This window comes from Paroedura picta, chromosome 10 (assembly GCF_049243985.1).
Source record: "Paroedura picta isolate Pp20150507F chromosome 10, Ppicta_v3.0, whole genome shotgun sequence".
NCBI lineage: Eukaryota > Metazoa > Chordata > Lepidosauria > Squamata > Gekkonidae > Paroedura > Paroedura picta.
The window spans coordinates 3,678,329-3,697,349 of record NC_135378.1 but is presented as its reverse complement, the minus strand read 5'-3'; the positions used below and the strand labels follow the sequence as shown (position 1 = coordinate 3,697,349).

The 19,021-nt window shown below is 44.1% G+C and overlaps 1 protein-coding gene across 7 annotated transcripts in view; it reads right to left on the bottom strand.

Moving 5' to 3' along the window:
• PPP2R2C (protein phosphatase 2 regulatory subunit Bgamma) overlaps window positions 1-19,021 on the bottom strand; it is a 208,899-nt gene that overhangs the window by 10,566 nt on the left and 179,312 nt on the right. For all 7 annotated transcript variants that reach the window (XM_077301538.1, XM_077301541.1, XM_077301540.1 and 4 more), the window contains one exon: window positions 15,666-15,835. In XM_077301538.1, the coding sequence (XP_077157653.1) occupies window positions 15,666-15,835 (170 nt within the window). The remainder of the gene's footprint in view (window positions 1-15,665; window positions 15,836-19,021) is intronic.

Sequence of the window (19,021 nt, the reverse complement as noted above, 5' to 3'; positions counted from 1 at the left end):
CAGCCCGCGGGCACGGCCCGATGCCCTGCCGGTCCCCAGCCTCAGAAAGGTTGGGGACCACTGACCCAAACCACAGCACAGATTTCAGTGGGAGAGGATTCCAGTGACATCCTAAACCCTCCTCCTAGGCTATTGTCTTCCACAGGTGTAACTTTGCAGTGGAGTGGCACTGTTAATATTATGAATTACTCTTCCAGTAGAATCAGAGGGGCATTCAAATGTTCAACACTGGCTGGATCATGTCCAATTTTTCTATAGTGAGGTGAAACAATAAAAGTAGGAAAACAAACAACAAACTTTTCCAATCGCACCTTTAAGACCAACAAAGATTTATTCAAGGCATGAGCTTTCAAATGCATGCACTCTTCCTCAGACAAAATGGAACAAGGATCATAAGAGTACAGATATAAAGCAAAAGTAAATCAGTAGCAAATTAGTAAACTGTGTCAAAATATCCAAATTATGCAGTATGGTAATTCTTTGCTAAGGTAGCTAATGAGTCCTTTTGTGTTCATCTGTAGTTCACAAAAACACTGAAGAAATAAAAATGTCAAAGTTACTAATTAATGGCAGACACCCAGTTGTGAAAAGAAATAATTGATAGAATCACAGAATCATAGAATCATAAAGTTGGAAGGGCCCACACAGGCCATCTAGTCCAACCCCCTGCTCAACGCTGGATCAGCCCAAAACATCCTAAAGCATCCAAGAAAAGTGTGTATCCAACCTTTGCTTGAAGACTGCCAGTGAGGGGGAGCTCACCACCTCCTTAGGCAGCCTATTCCACTGTTGAACTACTCTGACTGTGAAACATTTTTTTCCTGATATCTAGCCTATATTGTTGTACTTGTACTTTAAACCCATTACTGCGTATCCTCTCCTCTGCATCCAATGGGAACAGCATCCTGCCCTCCTCCAAATGACAACATTTCAAATACTTAAAGAGGGCTATCATGTCCCCTCTCAAACTCCTTTTCTCCAGGCTGAACATTCCCAAGTCCCTCAAGCTATCTTCATAGGGCTTGGTCCCTTGGCCCCAGATCATCTTTGTCGCTCTCCTCTGTACCCTTTCAATTTTATCTACGTCCTTCTTGAAGTGAGGCCTCCAGAACTGCACACAGTACTCCAGGTGTGGTCTGACCAGTGCCGTATACAATGGGACTATGACATTTTGTGATTTTGATGTGATGCCCCTGTTAATACAGCCCAAAATGGCATTTGCCTTTTTTACTGCTGCATCACACTGCCTGCTCATGTTTAGTTTACAATCCACAAGTACCCCAAGGTCTCGTTCACACACAGTGTTACCTAGAAGCGTATCCCCCATCCAGTAGGCATGCTTTTCATTTTTCTGACCCAGATGCAGAACTTTACACTTATCTTTATTAAATTGCATCTTGTTCTCATTTGCCCATTTTTCCATTGTGTTCAGATCTCGTTGAACTCTGTCTCTATCTTCCGGAGTATTTGCCAGTCCTCCCAATTTGGTGTCATCTGCAAACTTGATGAGTAGTCCCTCCACCCCCTCATTTAGATCATTAATAAATATGTTAAAAAGTATGTTAAAAAGTAAAAATTAAAACAGAGTAGTTGCTTGCCTCATCCGTCTCCACACAAGCATGGAAGCCTCCCCACATGTGACAAGGTGCTCAGTTTGTTATTTTATTCAGAGGCACAGAGTTTCTGAATTACATTACATACTACTTATATCACATTAGTCACATTGTTCCTAATAAAATAAAAAGAAGAGGGGATTGTAAGGAATGTGGATATAAAAATTGAATGAGAATATTTATTTATTATATTTACTAGGGACAAAGCAAGTTGTATCCAGGAATACAACGGGCGCTAGAGCTTGGTGGTGGGAAGGGGAGGAGTTGTCCTGTCTTGTTAAGGATACAGAGTCGAATGTGTGTGTTCTGGGGGAGGTTGTGGTGGCATGGTGACAAATGAGGGCATGGGTGTGGAGAGATGGGTGTCAAGAACCTGCGGTTTGGAATGTTCGTTGAGTGTGGGAGAGGACTGACCTTTGGGAATTGTGGCATAGTGGTTAAAGATGAGCTTTCCAGAGCCTTGTCTTCAGATACGGAGTACTGGAGTACTGTGTGCAGTTCTGGAGGCCTCATTTCAAGAAGGATATAGATAATATTGAAAGGGTATAGAGGAGAGCGACAAGGATGATCAGGGGCCAAGGGACCAAGCCCCATGAAGATAGGTTGAGGGACTTGGGAATGTTCAGCCTGGAGAAAAGGAGGTTGAGGGGGGACATGAGATGAAGAAACCGCGCGGAGACAGGAGTTTGGTAAAAGCAAAAACCTCTAGATCAGAAGGCACTGCCCCTTTTTATTACCTCCCCACCAGCTTAGACAAAGGAATTCCTCAAGGCATCATGTTCTTTCAGGATTGGTTTAGGCTACATTCCAAACCATATAAGGGGCTGAGTCAAAAAGGTCCTCTCTGAAGGTTGGGGTTAGATGCAGAAGCCTTAGCTGAAGAGGGGTGTGGTTTGCCAGCACCCAACAGCCAACCTCCTACATCTCCCCTTTCCTTGTTTTAAGCTCGTAATGAGCATCATACATTGTGCGGCGTTGAATATCCCCTTGCGAGGGCCCATGGCCCAAAGGCTAGGTAAACATTGAACACAACAACCTATACTGCTAAAATCATTTCAGGAGAATTAAAAGGCACGGGAATAAAAGACATGGAAGCTGCCGATAGCGGTGGTTCATAAATCAATGACACATTCTTCCCATGAAAGGCAAACATATATGCAGCATGACATACCCAAAGGTTAGGTGCCAACATGTCATGGGGGTTTGCGACCCCACTGGGTAAGAGACAACATAAACAACACAACCAAAAACAACAGAATTAAAATGCAAGGCTGTCAAAGCAGCAGCAAGAAAGTTTTCAGGAGTTTCTGGAAGTCCTTTGGTCCTTGAGTTGCTGCTGGGCTTCATTAGACAGGCCTTTCAGAGCCCCCCAAGTCACCGGGGGATTGGATGTCTTCCTTCCCCATTTCCTCTTGGCCATAGGCTCCGTCTCCTGCAGCTGCAAGTTGAACTGAGGTATCAGGTTGTTTAAGTTTCTAACTAAGCTCCTAGCATAGGAACTGGAAAGAGAGAGCCTGATTCCAAATCGCTAAACAGCACTCCTGCTGCTGCAGTTGGAGGCTCTACCAATTACAGCCAAATTTTAAATTTTAAAATTTCTTTAGGTGGTTAATCATCAAAACCATTAAAACATTTTAAAATACATTTTATAAGTCAATTGAAAACAATTGAGTAAAACACAGAAACCTATAAAGGTCATTAATGGAAAGCCAAATGCAACAATTCAGTTCTAATCCACAGGCATGTGCAGCGATTGAGAGAAACAAGCAAATCTCTTTGAGAATGGAAGACCATCATGTTAGTGTCACAAGTGAGAATATCCTTTCTCAGGCTGCCCCATCTAACCTCAGATGGTGAGGGTGCTCAAGCAACTACCCTAAAATACTAATGCGGATTGTGGTTTAATGCATGTAGCTTCTAAAATGCTTGCTTATAAGAACAAGACCGTAGAAATCTGTAGAGAGATGGGAAAAAGCCTGATCCACAAAATCTTTCCAAAGCACATTGTAGAAAAGAAGAAAGTTGAAAAACGAGAGAAAATGCGTACCTTGTAAGAGGAACAGAAATTTTAATAAGGTCAGTGACTAAGAATTAGTGATCCCTGATAAAGCATCTGGAGAGGGGACGATATTCCCCAGGGCTTTACCCTGAGTCAAAAAGATAAGCTTGGTAGGCACCTATGCCAACATCCTGGCAAGATTTGATCCTGCCTGCAATATCTGGCTCATGGCCCAAACCCTGAAGAATGCACCTACTTTCTGAAGTACAGTTTTCTTTAGCTAACTTCTTGAGCAATTCAGGTTGGGCTTCCTGATTGTTGATCTGTGCCTCTGTAAGGTGATTCATGAAATCAAGAAAGAGTTCAAAGACTTTTTGCCTAACTTTAGGAAAAGAAAAGGTGGACTTTTCAGAGAGAGGGACCTTTTGAAAAGCATGCAGAGCTGCCTCTGAGACAACAGTCAACGCAGCTTGAGGAAGAACGATTTGTACTTCAGGGATAGCAGATTGGCCAGACCCATAAAGTTGATCAGATATTTAGGTACCTTCAGATGCAAATTCAAATTCAAATTTATTTAATACAGCACTGTAGCCAGATAAAACAGATAGCGAGAAAAAAACATTTCAGAGTAGAAAATTGCAAAATCAGGGAGCCAGTACAAAATGTAAAATATATAAAATTGTATAATTGATGGGTACATTATAAAAAATCCATAGTAAAATTCCTCTAAAATCTTCACTTAAGCTTAAGTTGTCTTTCCCATGTGCTAAGCACAAGCACACAAAATTTGGCAACCTGCTTAATAATATGGCCCCTACTATTCCACAGGAGGAATTTTACTTTTTCTTTGTTTGAGCTGGTGGAGGAATTCCTGAGTAATGGGAGGATAAATTTATTTCTCACAGAGCTAAAAGTAGGGCACCTTAAGAGGACGTGTTCGATTGACTATCTCCCCGGAATTACAGGGGCAGAGTCTTTCAGCTAATGGAGTTTTCAGATGCAACATTCATTGTAAGACATTGTGGGACTCAAACATGCCTTCTACAGAACTTTGAATTCCCATATCAACAATAGCCCTATGAGGTTCGTGAAGAATTTTATAAGAAAGAGATTGATACTCAACTATATTCTGTCCTTGGGCATTTTGTCTGTCAGTCTGAATTACAGGACTGACTGCTAACATCTCATCAAGCTCAAGAATGACCTCTGGGTCTGCTGTTTGGGAAAGTTCTTTCTGGGGAGCTTCCTTAGGAGAAATGCAATGAGGAACTGGAGAGAAACTCTCCTTATCTGGAAGCACAGAAGACTGAAAAGAGGGGGGTGAATGAAAGAGAGACAAAGCCAGCAAGGCTGGATAGCTCAGAGGAATGCAGTCTAGACCATCTTTAGGAAGGAGAGAGGCAGAAGGAGAGACAGAACGAAAACAATCAATAGCATTACGACACTGAAACCAGGTTTGAAATATGCCAATTGAGGCACCGGGTTTGCTGTGTAAAGCCTTTCCTATTTTTTCCCAGTCACTAATCTTGAGTGAGCCCTTTACCGGATACCAGGGACATTGCTGATAAACAGTCTCTAGTAATCCTTGAATGTCTTGGTCAGAAGCGGACCTGCCACTCTTCTGACATAAAGACTGTAACTCACGAACATGTTTCCCCATATCTGAATATGGTAATGGTTTCCAATCCACCACCACCTCTGTGGCTGCTGCTGGGTGATAGGAAATAAGGCAGGCAACTCCCCTCCCCATTCCTCATCATGCAAGGAAAGCTGCCCTAACTTTCTTGCTTGTGCCACTCCCTCCAACACCACTCCCCGAAATCCTGAACCCCCACTTTCCAGGGGTCCGGGAGGTCCCGGTGCCATAGGAACCACAGTGGGGAGAAGTGTGGGATAGGGAGGGCGGGCAGCCTCCAAAGCCTCAAGTTTAACCGAGGCTTCGGTATCAGAGCGCTCAGTGCCTTTTTCGCTGTCTTCCATAGGAGCAAAAACTGAGCAGACGCTCTTGGTGCTCGTTTCAAGTCCTTACCAATCCTCTCCCAATCTTCTACCTTCAAGGTACCTTGGGCAGGGTACCATGGGCACTGATATTCGATTTCTTGTAAGAAATCTATGAGGTCTTTCACTGAAACTACTTCCCCGCACTTTTGTCCAACTAATTTCTGAAGCTCTTCTGCATGAACTTCTGGTGAACTTCCCTAGAAGGACCTGTCCCCAGACTCACAAATTAAAAGCCAACTTCAGGGAGCCAGGGCTGAGGGCCGAAGCTGAGGGAGCCGTAGCTGAGGGAGCCAAAGCTGAGGTGCGCACCAGGACTTTTCCAGTCCAAATCAGGAGACAATGGGATCTGGATCACGTCGCGGGTCACCAGATGAAGAAACCGCGCGGAGACAGGAGTTTGGTAAAAGCAAAAACCTCCAGATCAGAAGGCGCTGCCCCTTTTTATTACCTCCCCACCAGCTTAGACAAAGGAATTCCTCAAGGCATCATGTTCTTTCAGGATTGGTTTAGGCTACATTCCAAACCATATAAGGGGCTGAGTCAAAAAGGTCCTCTCTGAAGGCTGGGGTTAGATGCAGAAGCCTTAGCTGAAGAGGGGTGTGGTTTGCCAGCATTGAACAGCTAACCTCCTACAATGATAGCCCTCTTTAAGTATTTGAAAGGTTGTCACTTGGAGGAGGGCAGGATGCTGTTTCTGTTGGCTGCAGAGGAGAGGACACGCAGTAATGGGTTTAAACTTCAAGTACAACGATATAGGCTAGATATCAGGGAAACGTTTTTCACAGTCAGAGTAGTTCAGCAGTGGAATAGGCTGCCTAAGGAGGTGGTGATGTTCTCTGGAAACTTGTTCCACCAGGTGGAGGCCAAGACTGAGAAAGCCCTGGCTCTGGTCATTGATAGATGAGCTTTCCTGGGTCCAGGGAATACCAGTTTATTGGTGCTAGAAGAGCTTAAAGCTCTTTGGGGGGCGTAGGTGGAGAGGCAGTTTCTCAGATACTCAGGGCCCAGACCACATATGGCCTTGAAGGTAATTACCAGAATCTTATGCCTGATCCAGTAGTCAACTAGTAACCAATGTAGCTGTTGGAGTGTGGCTGGATATGGACCCTCCATAGTGTTCCCGTAAGAACCCTAGCTGCTGCATTCTACACCAGTTGGAGTTTCCATGTTAGGGATAAGGGTAGGCCTGTGTAGAGCGAATTGCAGAAATCAAGCCTAGAGGTGACAGTTGCCTGGACAGTGGCTAGGTATTCTGGGGCCAGGTAGGGTGCAAGTATCTTGTTTTGGCATAGGTGGAGGAATGACAACTGAGCTACTTTTATGATGTTTTCCTCCATGTAGAGGAAGGAGCCCCCTTCAAGGATCGCTGCCTTGTCGTGGCAAGGGGGCTTGTGTAGGTCAGTGAAGCTATGAGCTATGCTATGCTGGGCCACCCAAGACGGACAGGTCATAGCTGAGAGCTCTGACAAAAGGTGATCCACTGAAAGGGGAACTGGCAAATCACTCCAGTATCTTTGCCATGAAAGCTCTATGGACAGTTCCAAAAGGCAAAACAATATGATGCTGGAAGATGAGCCCCTCAGGTCGGAAGGTGTCCAATATGCTACTGGGGATGAGCAGACGGCTAGTACGAGTAGCTCTGTTTTTGCAGGATTAAGCTTCAGACGGCTTTGCTTGAGGCAGCTCACCACTGCTTCCAGACATCTAGCTAATGTGTCTGGGGGTGAGTCAGGATGGCTGTCCATCATGAGGAAAAGCTGGGTTTCATTGGCATATTGATGACATTCCAGTCCAAACCTCCTTATCAGCTGGGCTAGGGAGCACATAATGATATTAACTAGGACTGAGGACATAACTGTGGCACCCAACAGTAGTTGACAGCAATGGGATTGGTTCTCTCCTATTGCTATCCTCTGTTTCTCATCCTGGAGGAAAAAGATGAGTAATTTAATGACTGTCTGTCAGATCCTGGTGTCGGCGAGGCAGTGAGCTAGCAGCTCATGATTTACTATGTCAAACACTGCTGTGAGATTGAGTAGTATTAGCAGCACTGACCCGCCTTGATCCAGCTGACAGGCAAGGTCATCTATCAGGGCCACCGATGCTGTCTCAACACCATGACCAGGCCAGTAGTCCTAACCAGAGCTTCTTTCAGGAATGCTGTCAGTTGGTCCATAGCAACTCTTTCCACCATCTTCCCTATGTGATGGTCTTCGAATTCTAAATAAGCAAACTCCTTGATTTGAAGTTTCTTTATTAGAAATGCAAACATCTACATTAGAGACATAATCAGAACTGACCCACAAAGCATAGGGTAGGAAATATAGGGGCTCCCCTCCCCTGCGAACTCGAACCAGGTATAGTTCAAAAGAAGTCATAATATGGAGATAACTATGCAAGCATCAAGGGACGGGAAGATGTGGAAACTAAGGATATCTAATAGGAAGGGAAATAGAGGGGCATAAGGCAGTAGTCCCCAACCCCCAGGCTACGGCCCGGTGCTGGGCCGCAAAGGCCTCGGCACTGGGACGCAGCTCCCTCTTCCTGCCCTCTCCCCCGCAGCGAGAAGCTTGCCAGGCCGATTAGCTTGCGGCCCGGCAAGCTTCTTGCTTTGGGGGGGGGGGGGAGAGAAGCTTGCCGGGCCGCAAGCTAATCGGCCACTTCGGCAGCTGATTTTCTTGTGGCCCGGAGGGGCGGGAGCCGCGGTCACTGGCATGCTGGTGGCGTAAACGCGCATGCGCAGACTTGCCCCAGGTTGCCCTCTCCCCACATCCTGGCGCAGTGGTCCACAGCCTGCAAAAGGTTGCGGACCGCTGGCATAAGGGATAGGAGGTGAGAAATGTTTGGGGAGGTTACTATGCATAAAATACAACAGCAGGAAATCGACCTTGGGTGTCAAAATGAAAGCATTTGAATTAATTTAGGACACACCAGTTGAGCTGGAATGATACACTAAATCACAGCAGATATATAATCATGGAAGAAATATACGGGGGTTTCTGTCATTCTGCCCCTCCCCCCCAGGGCCCTTTCCCAAAATCAACCGGTGGAACAGGAGGGGCTGGCTTCTTTGGATACAACAGGAAACCCATGCACTAGATTTGGGGCTTGCACATGCTCAGACCCCACCCACTCTTTGTCTCCCATGGGTATTTCTTCCCAATCCACTAGGTATTGAAGTTTTCCACAGTGCATTCTGGATTCCAGAATTTGATGCACTTCATAATGGGTCTTTTCATCCACACACAGGGATTGGGAACTGAGGGGCAGGATGTCACTGGCCTACCATAGTAAACTGGAATGAAAAACAGGTTAAAATTCTTATAGGTCTTGGACAAGTCCAATTCCACTGCCAATTTGTTCACCACCTTGGATATCTTGAAGGGGAGGGCCGCTGACAGTGTAAATGCTTCTTAGACAAGTAAACTATGTCCCCCTCCTTCCACAGGGGGAATTGAGCTGTGCCGTTTATCAGCATGACATTTATAGTCCTCTTTGGCTCCCTCTAAAGATTTAATGTCTGGCCAGGGAGCCTGGATCTGGGGCACCCATTTTTTCAGATCTAGGGGGCTCTCAGGCACTGGGGTACATGTGGGAGCAGCCAACGTTGGTGCCATAAACCACCTCAAATGGGTAATCCCCTGTGCTGGCATGGGTCCTATTGTTGTATACAAATTCAACCAACGGGAGCAGTCCGTCCGCCGAAACTAGCCTTCTGCCAGGCCCTGGGGCAGGCTCTGGGCCCAGCAGGCGGCCGAGACCCCCCCTTACTATCCACTCCACCCAGGGCACCTTACCCCCCTCTTCCTTTCACCCCTACCCCGTCCCCTTTCAGGCCACCTACCTGACTCCCTTCCTGCCTCCCTTCCTCCCAACATTCCCTTTGTCCTTCCCTTCCTCCCAGCATTCCCTTTGTCCTTTTCCTCCCAGCATTCCTCCCACTCTCCTATCTGCCTCTTTCTCGCTCCCTGTTTCTCTCCCTCTTCTTCTATCTGTTTCTATCTTCCTCCCTTTCTTTCTTTCTTTCTTTCTTTCTTTCTTTCTTTCTTTCTTTCTTTCTTTCTTTCTTTCTTTCTTTCTTTCTTTCTTTCTTTCTTTCTTTCTTTCTTTCTTTCTTTCTCTCTGTCTCTCTGTCTCTCTGTCTCTCTGTCTCTCTGTCTCCCTCTCCTCCTTCCTTCACCCCATCCATCCATCCATCCATCCATCCATCCATCCATCCATCCATCCATCCATCCACCCACCCACCCACCCACCATGCTAGCGCCTGCTGTATTCTGGCCCCCCTTCTAAAATACCAATCAACAAAGGGGTAAAACAAAAATGCATTTGGGCTCCCCTCCTATTTAACCTTTTTATAAATGACCTTGCTCCGTCCCTATCCCCCAATTCTGGCCATAGCCCAAAAATTGGTTCTCTTTACATCCCACTGCTTTTATACGCAGATGATGCTGTAGTGCTGTCCCATTCACAAACTGGCTTAAAACGCTTACTGGTTCAATTCCTGGACTTCTGTGAAGTAAACAAACTTGCTCTGAACTTTGAGAAGTCAAAAATTGTGGTTTTTTTGAAAGCCTTGGAAGCCTCTTAAATGGAATGTAAGAGGTAACAACATTGAACATGTTAAAAGCGTCAAATACCTGGGAATATTTTTTTACCATAATGCAAATTGGGCTACACAGAGGAAATATGCAATCACATCTGCAAAAACTAGTGCCCTGGCAATCACACGTTTCTTCTACACCAGTGGTAACCAGTACGTGCCAGCGGCCCTCAAAGTATTCAATGGGAAACTAAGTGCCCAACTGTTCTATGGCATCCCTATTTGGATCAACGCTTTTAACCAAGCAGTCGAAAGTCTCCAATCTGTCTTCCTTCGTAAAATCCTTGGGACCCCGAACTGTGTCTCTTACACAGTCCTATGTCTAGAAACCAGCCAAAGACTATTGGAAACCAGAGCATGGTTTCCACCTGGTGGAATGAGCTCCCCGAAGAGATCAGGGCCCTCCCGGAACTTCCACAATTCCGCAGGGCCTGCAAAAAGGAGCTCTTCCACCAGGCATTTGGTGAGGCCGACTGAGCAATAACACCTACAGGTGCCCCCCAGACCGAGGGAACGAACCGACTGAGGGATTGTCAAGTTATTGTTGAAGTGCCGTTCTAATTGTTCCAGTTGATATTTTGTTGTTATTGTTATATTGTTATATTGATTTTTGATATTGATTTTGATAGTGTTCTATGTGAATGTTCAAAAATGTTTTATGTAAACCGCCCAGAACTGTAGGGAAGGGCGGTATAAAAATATAAATATAAAATAAATAAATAAATAAATAAACAATCAAGTTCTGGCTTCGCATTCATTTTAGATCTGACCCCAATAGTCTAATTTCCCTCATGCTATCTGAACATGAGTCATCTACTCGGTTAGGACACATTGAGGGAAAAATTAAATCTCTAGGGATCTTTAGACTCCTTGTATCTGATATCTGAAAAGTCTGCATTTAATTTAATTAAACGCAGACTGTTAGACATAGAACTGCAGGAACTTAGCAGTAAAGCTAGAAACGTTTGCTCGCCATTGAGCTTGGGGATCTCACCAAGCTCTCAGCCCCTAGCTGCGTACTTCTACCATCTAATCATCCCACAACAGCGTAGAGCATTCATGTTAGCTAGAACTAGTGCTCTACCTTCAGCTGTTCTATATGGGAAATTTCAACAGATCCCGTATTCAGCTAGGTTGTGCCCATGTGGACAACGCTGTATAGAATCAATTACACACGTTTTCTCCCATTGTCCATTTTATTCTTCAATCCGAGCCAAATTTCTTAACTCACTGCTGTGTAAAAGAGAATTACATTCGGATGAACGAAAGACTCAGTTTCTTTTGACATCCCAGAACGCTGATATAATTGAACCAGTAGCAAAGTTTTTACATCTTGCCATGAGAAATCGTGAATGTATTATGTCTAAAGCATGATCTTTGCCTTTGTTCTCACTAGCAGTGGATCCTTTTGCACTTTCCCTTCTTATATTGTACTTTCATATGCTATTAAAGGCTTGTTGTTGTTCTTGTTGTTGTTGTTGTCTATGCTTAGACAACGACTGATTGTCCCTATCACGATGGACATTTCTGGCCCTATGGACAGAATAACTAGACATTTGTTAGCTGATAGGTCCCCAGAAATAACGGAACTGCTGGCCGAATTCTTGGCTACTATGATACAAAAGGACGGTTGGCTAGGCAAGAATCAGGTCTAGACCAGGGGCACCTACAACTGGTGGAAATTACTGATTGCTGGACATTCTGGAGGAATCTACTGTTGGTTACTGCTTATTTTATTCTCTTTTATTTGTTTATCTAGACTATGTAATTTTATCAATTAATTATAATTATGAATTACCCTTGTTCTCATGATGTTTTATATGCCATTAAAGGTTTTCTGAATTTGAATTTGAATCATAGAATCATAGAGTTGGAAGGGGCCATGCAGGACTTGTTCATGCACAGTGTTACCTAGAAGGGTATCTCCCATCCAGTAGACATGCTTTTCATTTTTCTGACCCAGATGCAGAACTTTACACTTATCTTTATTGAATTGCATCTTGTTCTCATTTGCCCATTTTTCCATTGTGTTCAGATCTCATAGAATCATAGAATCAGAGATTTGGAAGGGGCCATACAGGCCATCTAGTCCAATCCCCTGCTCAACGCAGGATCAGCCCAAAGCATCCTAAAGCATCCAAGAAAAGTGTGTATCCAACCTTTGCTTGAAGACTTCCAGTGAGGGGGCGCTCACCACCTCCTTAGGCAGCCTATTCCACTGCTGAACTACTCTGACTGTGAAATTTTTTTTCCTGATATCTAGCCTATATCGTTGTACTTGTAGTTTAAACCCATTAATGCATGTCCTTTCCTCTGCAGCCAACGGGAACAGCATCCTGCCCTCCTCCAAATGACAACCTTTCAAATACTTAAAGAGGGCTGTCATGTCCCCTCTCTAACTCCTTTTCTCCAGGCTGAACATTCCCAAGTCCGTCAACCTATCTTCATAGGGCTTGGTCCCTTGGCCCCAGATCATCCTCGTCGCTCTCCTCTGTACCCTTTCAATTTTATCTACGTCCTTCTTGAAGTGAGGCCTCCAGAACTGCACACAGTACTCCAGGTGTGGTCTGACCAGTGCCGTGTGCAATGGGACTATGACATCTAGTTATTTTGATGTGATGCCCCTGTTGATACAGCCCAAAATGGTATTTGCCTTTTTTACAGCTGCATCACACTGCCTGCTCATGTTTAGTTTACAATCCACAAGGTCTCGTTCACACACAATGTTACCTAGAAGGGTATCCCCCATCCAATAGGTATGCTTTTCTCGTTGAACTCTGTGTCTATCTTCTGAAGTATTTGCCAGTCCTCCCAATTTGGTGTCGTCTGCAAACTTGATGAGTAGTCCCTCCACCCCCTCATCTAGATCATTAATAAATATGTTAAAAAGAACCAGACTGAGCACCCTAAGGTACCCTGCTACTCACCTCCTTCCAGTCTGATGAAAAACCATTGACAACAACACTAAGTGCGGTTCTCTAACCAATTCCCTATCCACCTAACTATCTGAAAATCCAGATTGCAGTCCTTCAATTTATCAATCAGAACATCATGGGGAACCTTATCAAAAGCTTTACTACCCAAAGGAGTCTCAAAACGGTTTACAAACACCTTTTCCCTTCGTCTCCCAACAATAGACAACCTGTGAGGGATGTGGGGATGTGAGGAGTCTGAGAGAACTGGGAATGGGCCGCAGTGACCCAGCAGGCCTCAGGTGTCTGAAAGCAGTTCCCAATCGCCTTCCCTTCCTCTCCCCATAGCAGACTCCCCATTAGAGAGGTGGGGTAGAGAGCCTCACATGGAAGCTGGCAACCCTAAGAGGAAGTCTCTCTGTGCACAGCCATCTTGACCTTAGTAAGATTTTTTTATACTGGTTTTTTATTTGCCAGGCCAAGGTTGAAAAAAGTAACTTCAGTGGTGTGGCTAAAGATGTCGTCCTAAGGGGACTGCAGTACAATCACTGGAGCCTGACAGGGGCCAATTGTGGAAGCAATTGGCAGAAAAGAGGAGGGGTACGCAAACCCCACCTCACCTTTCTACCCAGGAAGTCCTAGGGAAATCTTGGGGCCGTCTCCAATCCTTTAGGGAGTTTATCTCCCCGGATTACAGGCTGTCAGCGTTTCAGGTCAAGAGGACGACCGCCATATTCTATCTTGGACTTTTCTTTCTTTCTTTCTTTCTTTCTTTCTTTCTTTCTTTCTTTCTTTCTTTCTTTCTTTCTTTCTTTCTTTCTTTCTTTCTTTCTTAAAGAATCTGCTTTAACCCTGCACTACGATTTACTGCAAATGAACGCTGTGGAATGAGGGGAGGACAGCATCTGTTAGCCTCACAAAAGCCATCAATCAACGCACAGAAACTCCACGCCATTAATTAACTGCAAGTATTTCTCCATTTTTTCGTCTCTCTCCTTCCCCCCTCTAGCTCTGCCTGAAGCCACCTCGTTATGAGGCAGACTAATTCTCTTTCTTAAGCAGAAGAAGAGGGCTTAAATTAACTCAAATTATTTAGCAATAGCTCTTACTACAATTGTTTTGGTTTTCAGAGATAAGAGATAAGAGCCATGAATGGGAAGATCCCACGAGAACTTTGTTCCAGAACGAGATTATCTGCTTCACTGACTTCAAAACGTCACTTACTAGTGCCAGGAACATCGGAGGACAAAACAGACTTTTGCTCTCGCCTAGGACTGTATAGGACCTCTACTGGCTATTTGCAAAATTGTCTGAGATTGGTTGCTGACTTACAAGCCTAAAACATGTCTATGTTAAAAATTATGTTAAATGCTATAGGGCCAAAGTTCATACTGTTCTGCAAAAAATGTTCAACGTTAAGCATTTAATTCATACCTGAAAATATATCTGTCAGGATGGCTCTTAGAATGTGTCAAGTATAAAATGTTTTATAGATGTATGTGACACTAAAAGTGACTGTAAAAATTACTAAAAACTATGTTAACAAATGTTGGAAATGTGGTAACAAAGTAGGCTCCTTTTCCTATATGTGGCGGAAATGTGAAAAAGCTTATTAGTTTTGGGCAAAAGTTTATACCATTGTGTAGTTAACGTGGGGTCTTAGATTTCTTATGTAAGCTGAATCTGTATTAAGGGAAAGGAGAAGCAATGATTGAAATCTTCTCGGTATTTTTTTTTTGTACACTCTCAAGGCAATATAATTGTACGTGCTGGAAATGTCACGAAAAAGTGGGTTTTCCCCCCTTTTTTTCTCTCTTTTTTATTAGTGTATTATTATAGGGCCAAAGTTCATATTGTTTTACAAGAAATGTTCAATGTTAAGCATTTAATTTAAAAACGTGGGGTCTAAGATCTTATAAGTAAGCTGAATCTGTATTATTAAATATATCTCCGCAGTGCTTCCCAGCCTAAACTTAAAGCTTAACTAAAAGGAGACACCTAATGGAGTGGGTTTAAGTATAACAAATGAAGACTATATTTTACTGTTCTTTGTAAATTCATACCATTATGTAGTTAATGTGGGGTCTTAGATTTCCTATGTAAGCTGAATCTGTATTATTAAATATATCTCCGCAGTGCCTCCCAGTCTAAATTTAAAGCATAACTAAAAGGAGGCACTTAATGGAGGGGGTGTAAATGTAACAAATGAAGAGGGGGTTGCAGCCAGGAGTGGGACATTCTAGCTGATTGGCTGTTTGTTGGACAGATGGCCAATCAGGGACAGGACAGCCTACCTGATTGGCAGTTAGGCAATGAGTTCCAACTCCTCCCACCACTCCCTTCCTGTTTTATGTTCAGATATTCATACTAACGGCTTTGAGCAACAGAAAAGAACAGTTCTAAAAATGGAAAACGCATATATTAAATTGTACCAGTGTTAATTGTTCTCACAATCAACAATTATTGTAATGTGTTTAAAATATCTGTGCAACTGCAACAGTCATAGAACATTCCAACTCAAAAAAACAAACACCACACACCTGATATGTTTCTACAGGCCTTGTTTCCATATTCAGATCCCAAACTTTGACAGTGAGGTAATCTCTTGCTAACATATATCGGCCATTGTGGCTGAATTTGACATCTGACACAGAAGAAATAATTTCGGAGAAAAAGGATCGGCTGCTTGGGTCTTCTGGTTCTTCATAAACTGAGGAGGACAGAAAGAGGAAAATGGTGAAGACTGCACAGAGATGCTTACAACTGTATTTCATTTTCCTCTGGCCTTTTAAAACTGTACAAAGCAGCAGACACAACTCTTCTCAGCCCCAATGAAGAAGATTCTGCTTCCCTCCATAATTCTGCAAAGAAATTAGTCAGGTGGGAACCCTCCAGGTATGGCAGGTGGGACAAAAAGCAATGCCATACTACTAGATGGAGATCCAGTGTCTGTAACAGATCCCATAGTTCCAAGGGTGAAATAGTTATCTTAAGTTTGAACTGGCAGGTCTTACAATAACCTCTTCATAAAGAAACAGATAAACAAAATCAGAATAGTACCCAGAAACAACCAGCTATGAGAGTGATGCAAAGGAGATAAAATAACACTATGATTCTATACCACCACTGATGGTCAGATCAGTCCAGCATATTATCCAGAATAGGCTGAAGATCTTTGATAATGATCGCTCTCACACACCCACAAGCCTTGGGTAGCAGACCTTTCCTTGCCTACAGATAGCCTCCTGAACTAAAACAACTCACTATCTAATAAAGAGACAAATTAAGGTATCAGAGTCTGCACCACACTTAGACACCTTCACTGACACCATGTAAACTCAGGCAATTCTATGATGGGAGCCATCCATCCTGTGTTTCATTGTAGCTCCTGAACCAGACAAATGACATTCTGGTCCTGACGCTCAAATTCCAGTGTTTGTGGAGGAACATGAAGTGTTTGTGGAGCAGGATGAAGTCAAGAACATGAAGTCAAGCAGATCTTAGACTCCAGGATGCACCAAGGCAAACTCCAGAATCCTGTGGATTGGAAGGAGTTTCCCATGGGGGATCAGGAGAGGGGGGATGCTGTTCATGTTTAGGCACCCAGGCTGGTCTTGGACTTCCACTCAGCCTACCCCCTGAAACCTTCCCCATCATCCATTGTTGCTGGAGGTTAATCTTGAAGCAGTGGTATCTCAGAATCCTGTTGTTTCTGCCATTATTTAGTAATGTTTATATATCTAGAGATGTAGAAGGTTAGCCCTATAGGGTCATGTTTTATTATGTTTTATCACCCCATGTTATCTATTGCCCTGATGCTCCTTCCTACATTCCTTCCCTCCCAGTCCCTCTTACCCTTACCTGATTAATTTCCTTCTCCACGCTCCAGAACCTTGGAACCTCTACCTGGGTGTTTTGAATAGTTGATGTTCTCCCGCTTTCTCTGGCTTCCTACTGGGGGGGGGGGAGGGCAGGGTCAGAGTACCTGTACTTTTTTGCCTCAGTTTCAACAATACCTTGTCGAGAGTGCTTTCTTAATAAATGAACTATTTTGCTTCAAATCAAGAGTTTGTTTTTCAGGGTAACTGAAGATCCTCACAGGATCTAATGATATCCACTCCCTCTCTGTTTTATCCTCTGGCTCATTCTATGTTATCTGTGTCATCATGTAGTAACAATGGCCTTCTGGTCTCTACAGTGGATCTATAGGCTTGTCCTTATGCAAAAGTGACAAAGCATTATACTCAGAGAAACCAACATTTCCATCTACAGAATGTTCTGTCAGTGCTCTGAAAAGTCATCATTCTCCTTCAAATAACTCCAAAGAGAAATTGCAAAATTAATATTCATCAAGAAATTTAAATCCCTCCAACAGAATTAGCAAGGACCTGAGATCTGCAGTCTTTATGGCTACATCGTCATACACCTTAGCACTATTTGCATGTTCTTTGGATCAGACCTTGTTTTGACATTTCTAACATTTCCCCTTTCTGTTCATTTTATTTATTGTATTTCTAACCCAACTTTCTCTGAAGGCTCAGGGTGGGTAAAACATAAAAGATATTAAAAATTTAGAAGAAATAAAAATCTTAGTTTACGTTATTACAATAGTCTCCTAAAATACAATATGTATACAAGCTAGGGGCAAAGCCAGTTGTATCCAGGAATACAACAGGTGCTAGAGCTCGGTGTTGGGAAGAGGAAGGGGAGGAGTTGTCCAGTCTGTAAGGACTGTTGATAAAATGCTTCTTTCCCGGTTGCTCCTTAGAAGAAGAAGAGCTGGATTTTTGTACCCTGCCGTTTACTACCCAGAGGAGTCTCAAAGCTGTTTACAAACACCTTTTCCCTTCGTCTCCCTACAATAGACAACCTGTGAGGGACGTGGAGCTGCGAAAGGTCTGAGAGAACTGGGAATGGCCTGCAGTCACCCAGGCCCCACCTAAGGTGTCTCAAAGCCTTCCCTCCCTCTACCCATAGCAGACTCCCTGTGAGGGAGTTGGGGTAGAGAGCCTCATTTGGAAGATGGCAACCCTAAGAGGAGGTGTCATGAACCCCTAGTTCCTGACCCGTAGTTCTCACCTTCTCATCTCCTGTTGTGTTTTGCTTTATTGCTTCTGGATCTCCCACTGAGTTGTGGCACCTTTCCTAACCCACTCGAGAGAACCCCTCCCCTCATCTCTTGCCTGCATTTCAAAGGCTCGTCCAGTTCTTACTTTCTTATTTCAAGGCTGTTATTGCTCAGAACTTAGTCTAAACACCAGTGTAGATCAAAAGAAAACTGTATTGCTTTCTGTGTGAAGCAATGTTCCTGCCAAATGCAGCCCAAAGTTATATCTGCTTTGCACCCCCCTTGCCCAGCATCTCTGTCAAGATTCCTTTCTAAGAGCTTATGTGATGTGCTGATCCTTGTCCTGATTCTCCAAATAAAGACGTTTACTGAAGCCCAAGAATGATGTCTGTGGCAAGGATCTCTGGGGTCTCAACCGCTTGGTTCCTGACTGGAAGTCTCTCTGTGCACAGCAGTCTTGACCCTAGTCAGGTTTATGCACACCTAGAGGTAGTGTGGAATTCCAGAACATGAACCTACACCAATCTGGCAACCCTACCTCCTCTCTGCAATGTTTTCTTGACCTGAAATAGGTCAGGGAGTGCTAGGTAGCTGTGGGGGCATTACACACTTTTGAGGCCCCACTTCCAGGACAAACCAAGGTTCAGACCAGGGACAGCCAACCTCCAGGTGGGGCCTGGAGATCTCCTGGAATTGCTGCTCATCTCCAGACTATAAAGATCAACTCCCCAGGCAAAAATGACTGCTTTGGAGGTATGCTTATGTAGCATTGTATCCCCCTAAGGTTTAGGGATGCCAACCTCCAGTGGTGTCTGAGAATCCCCTGAA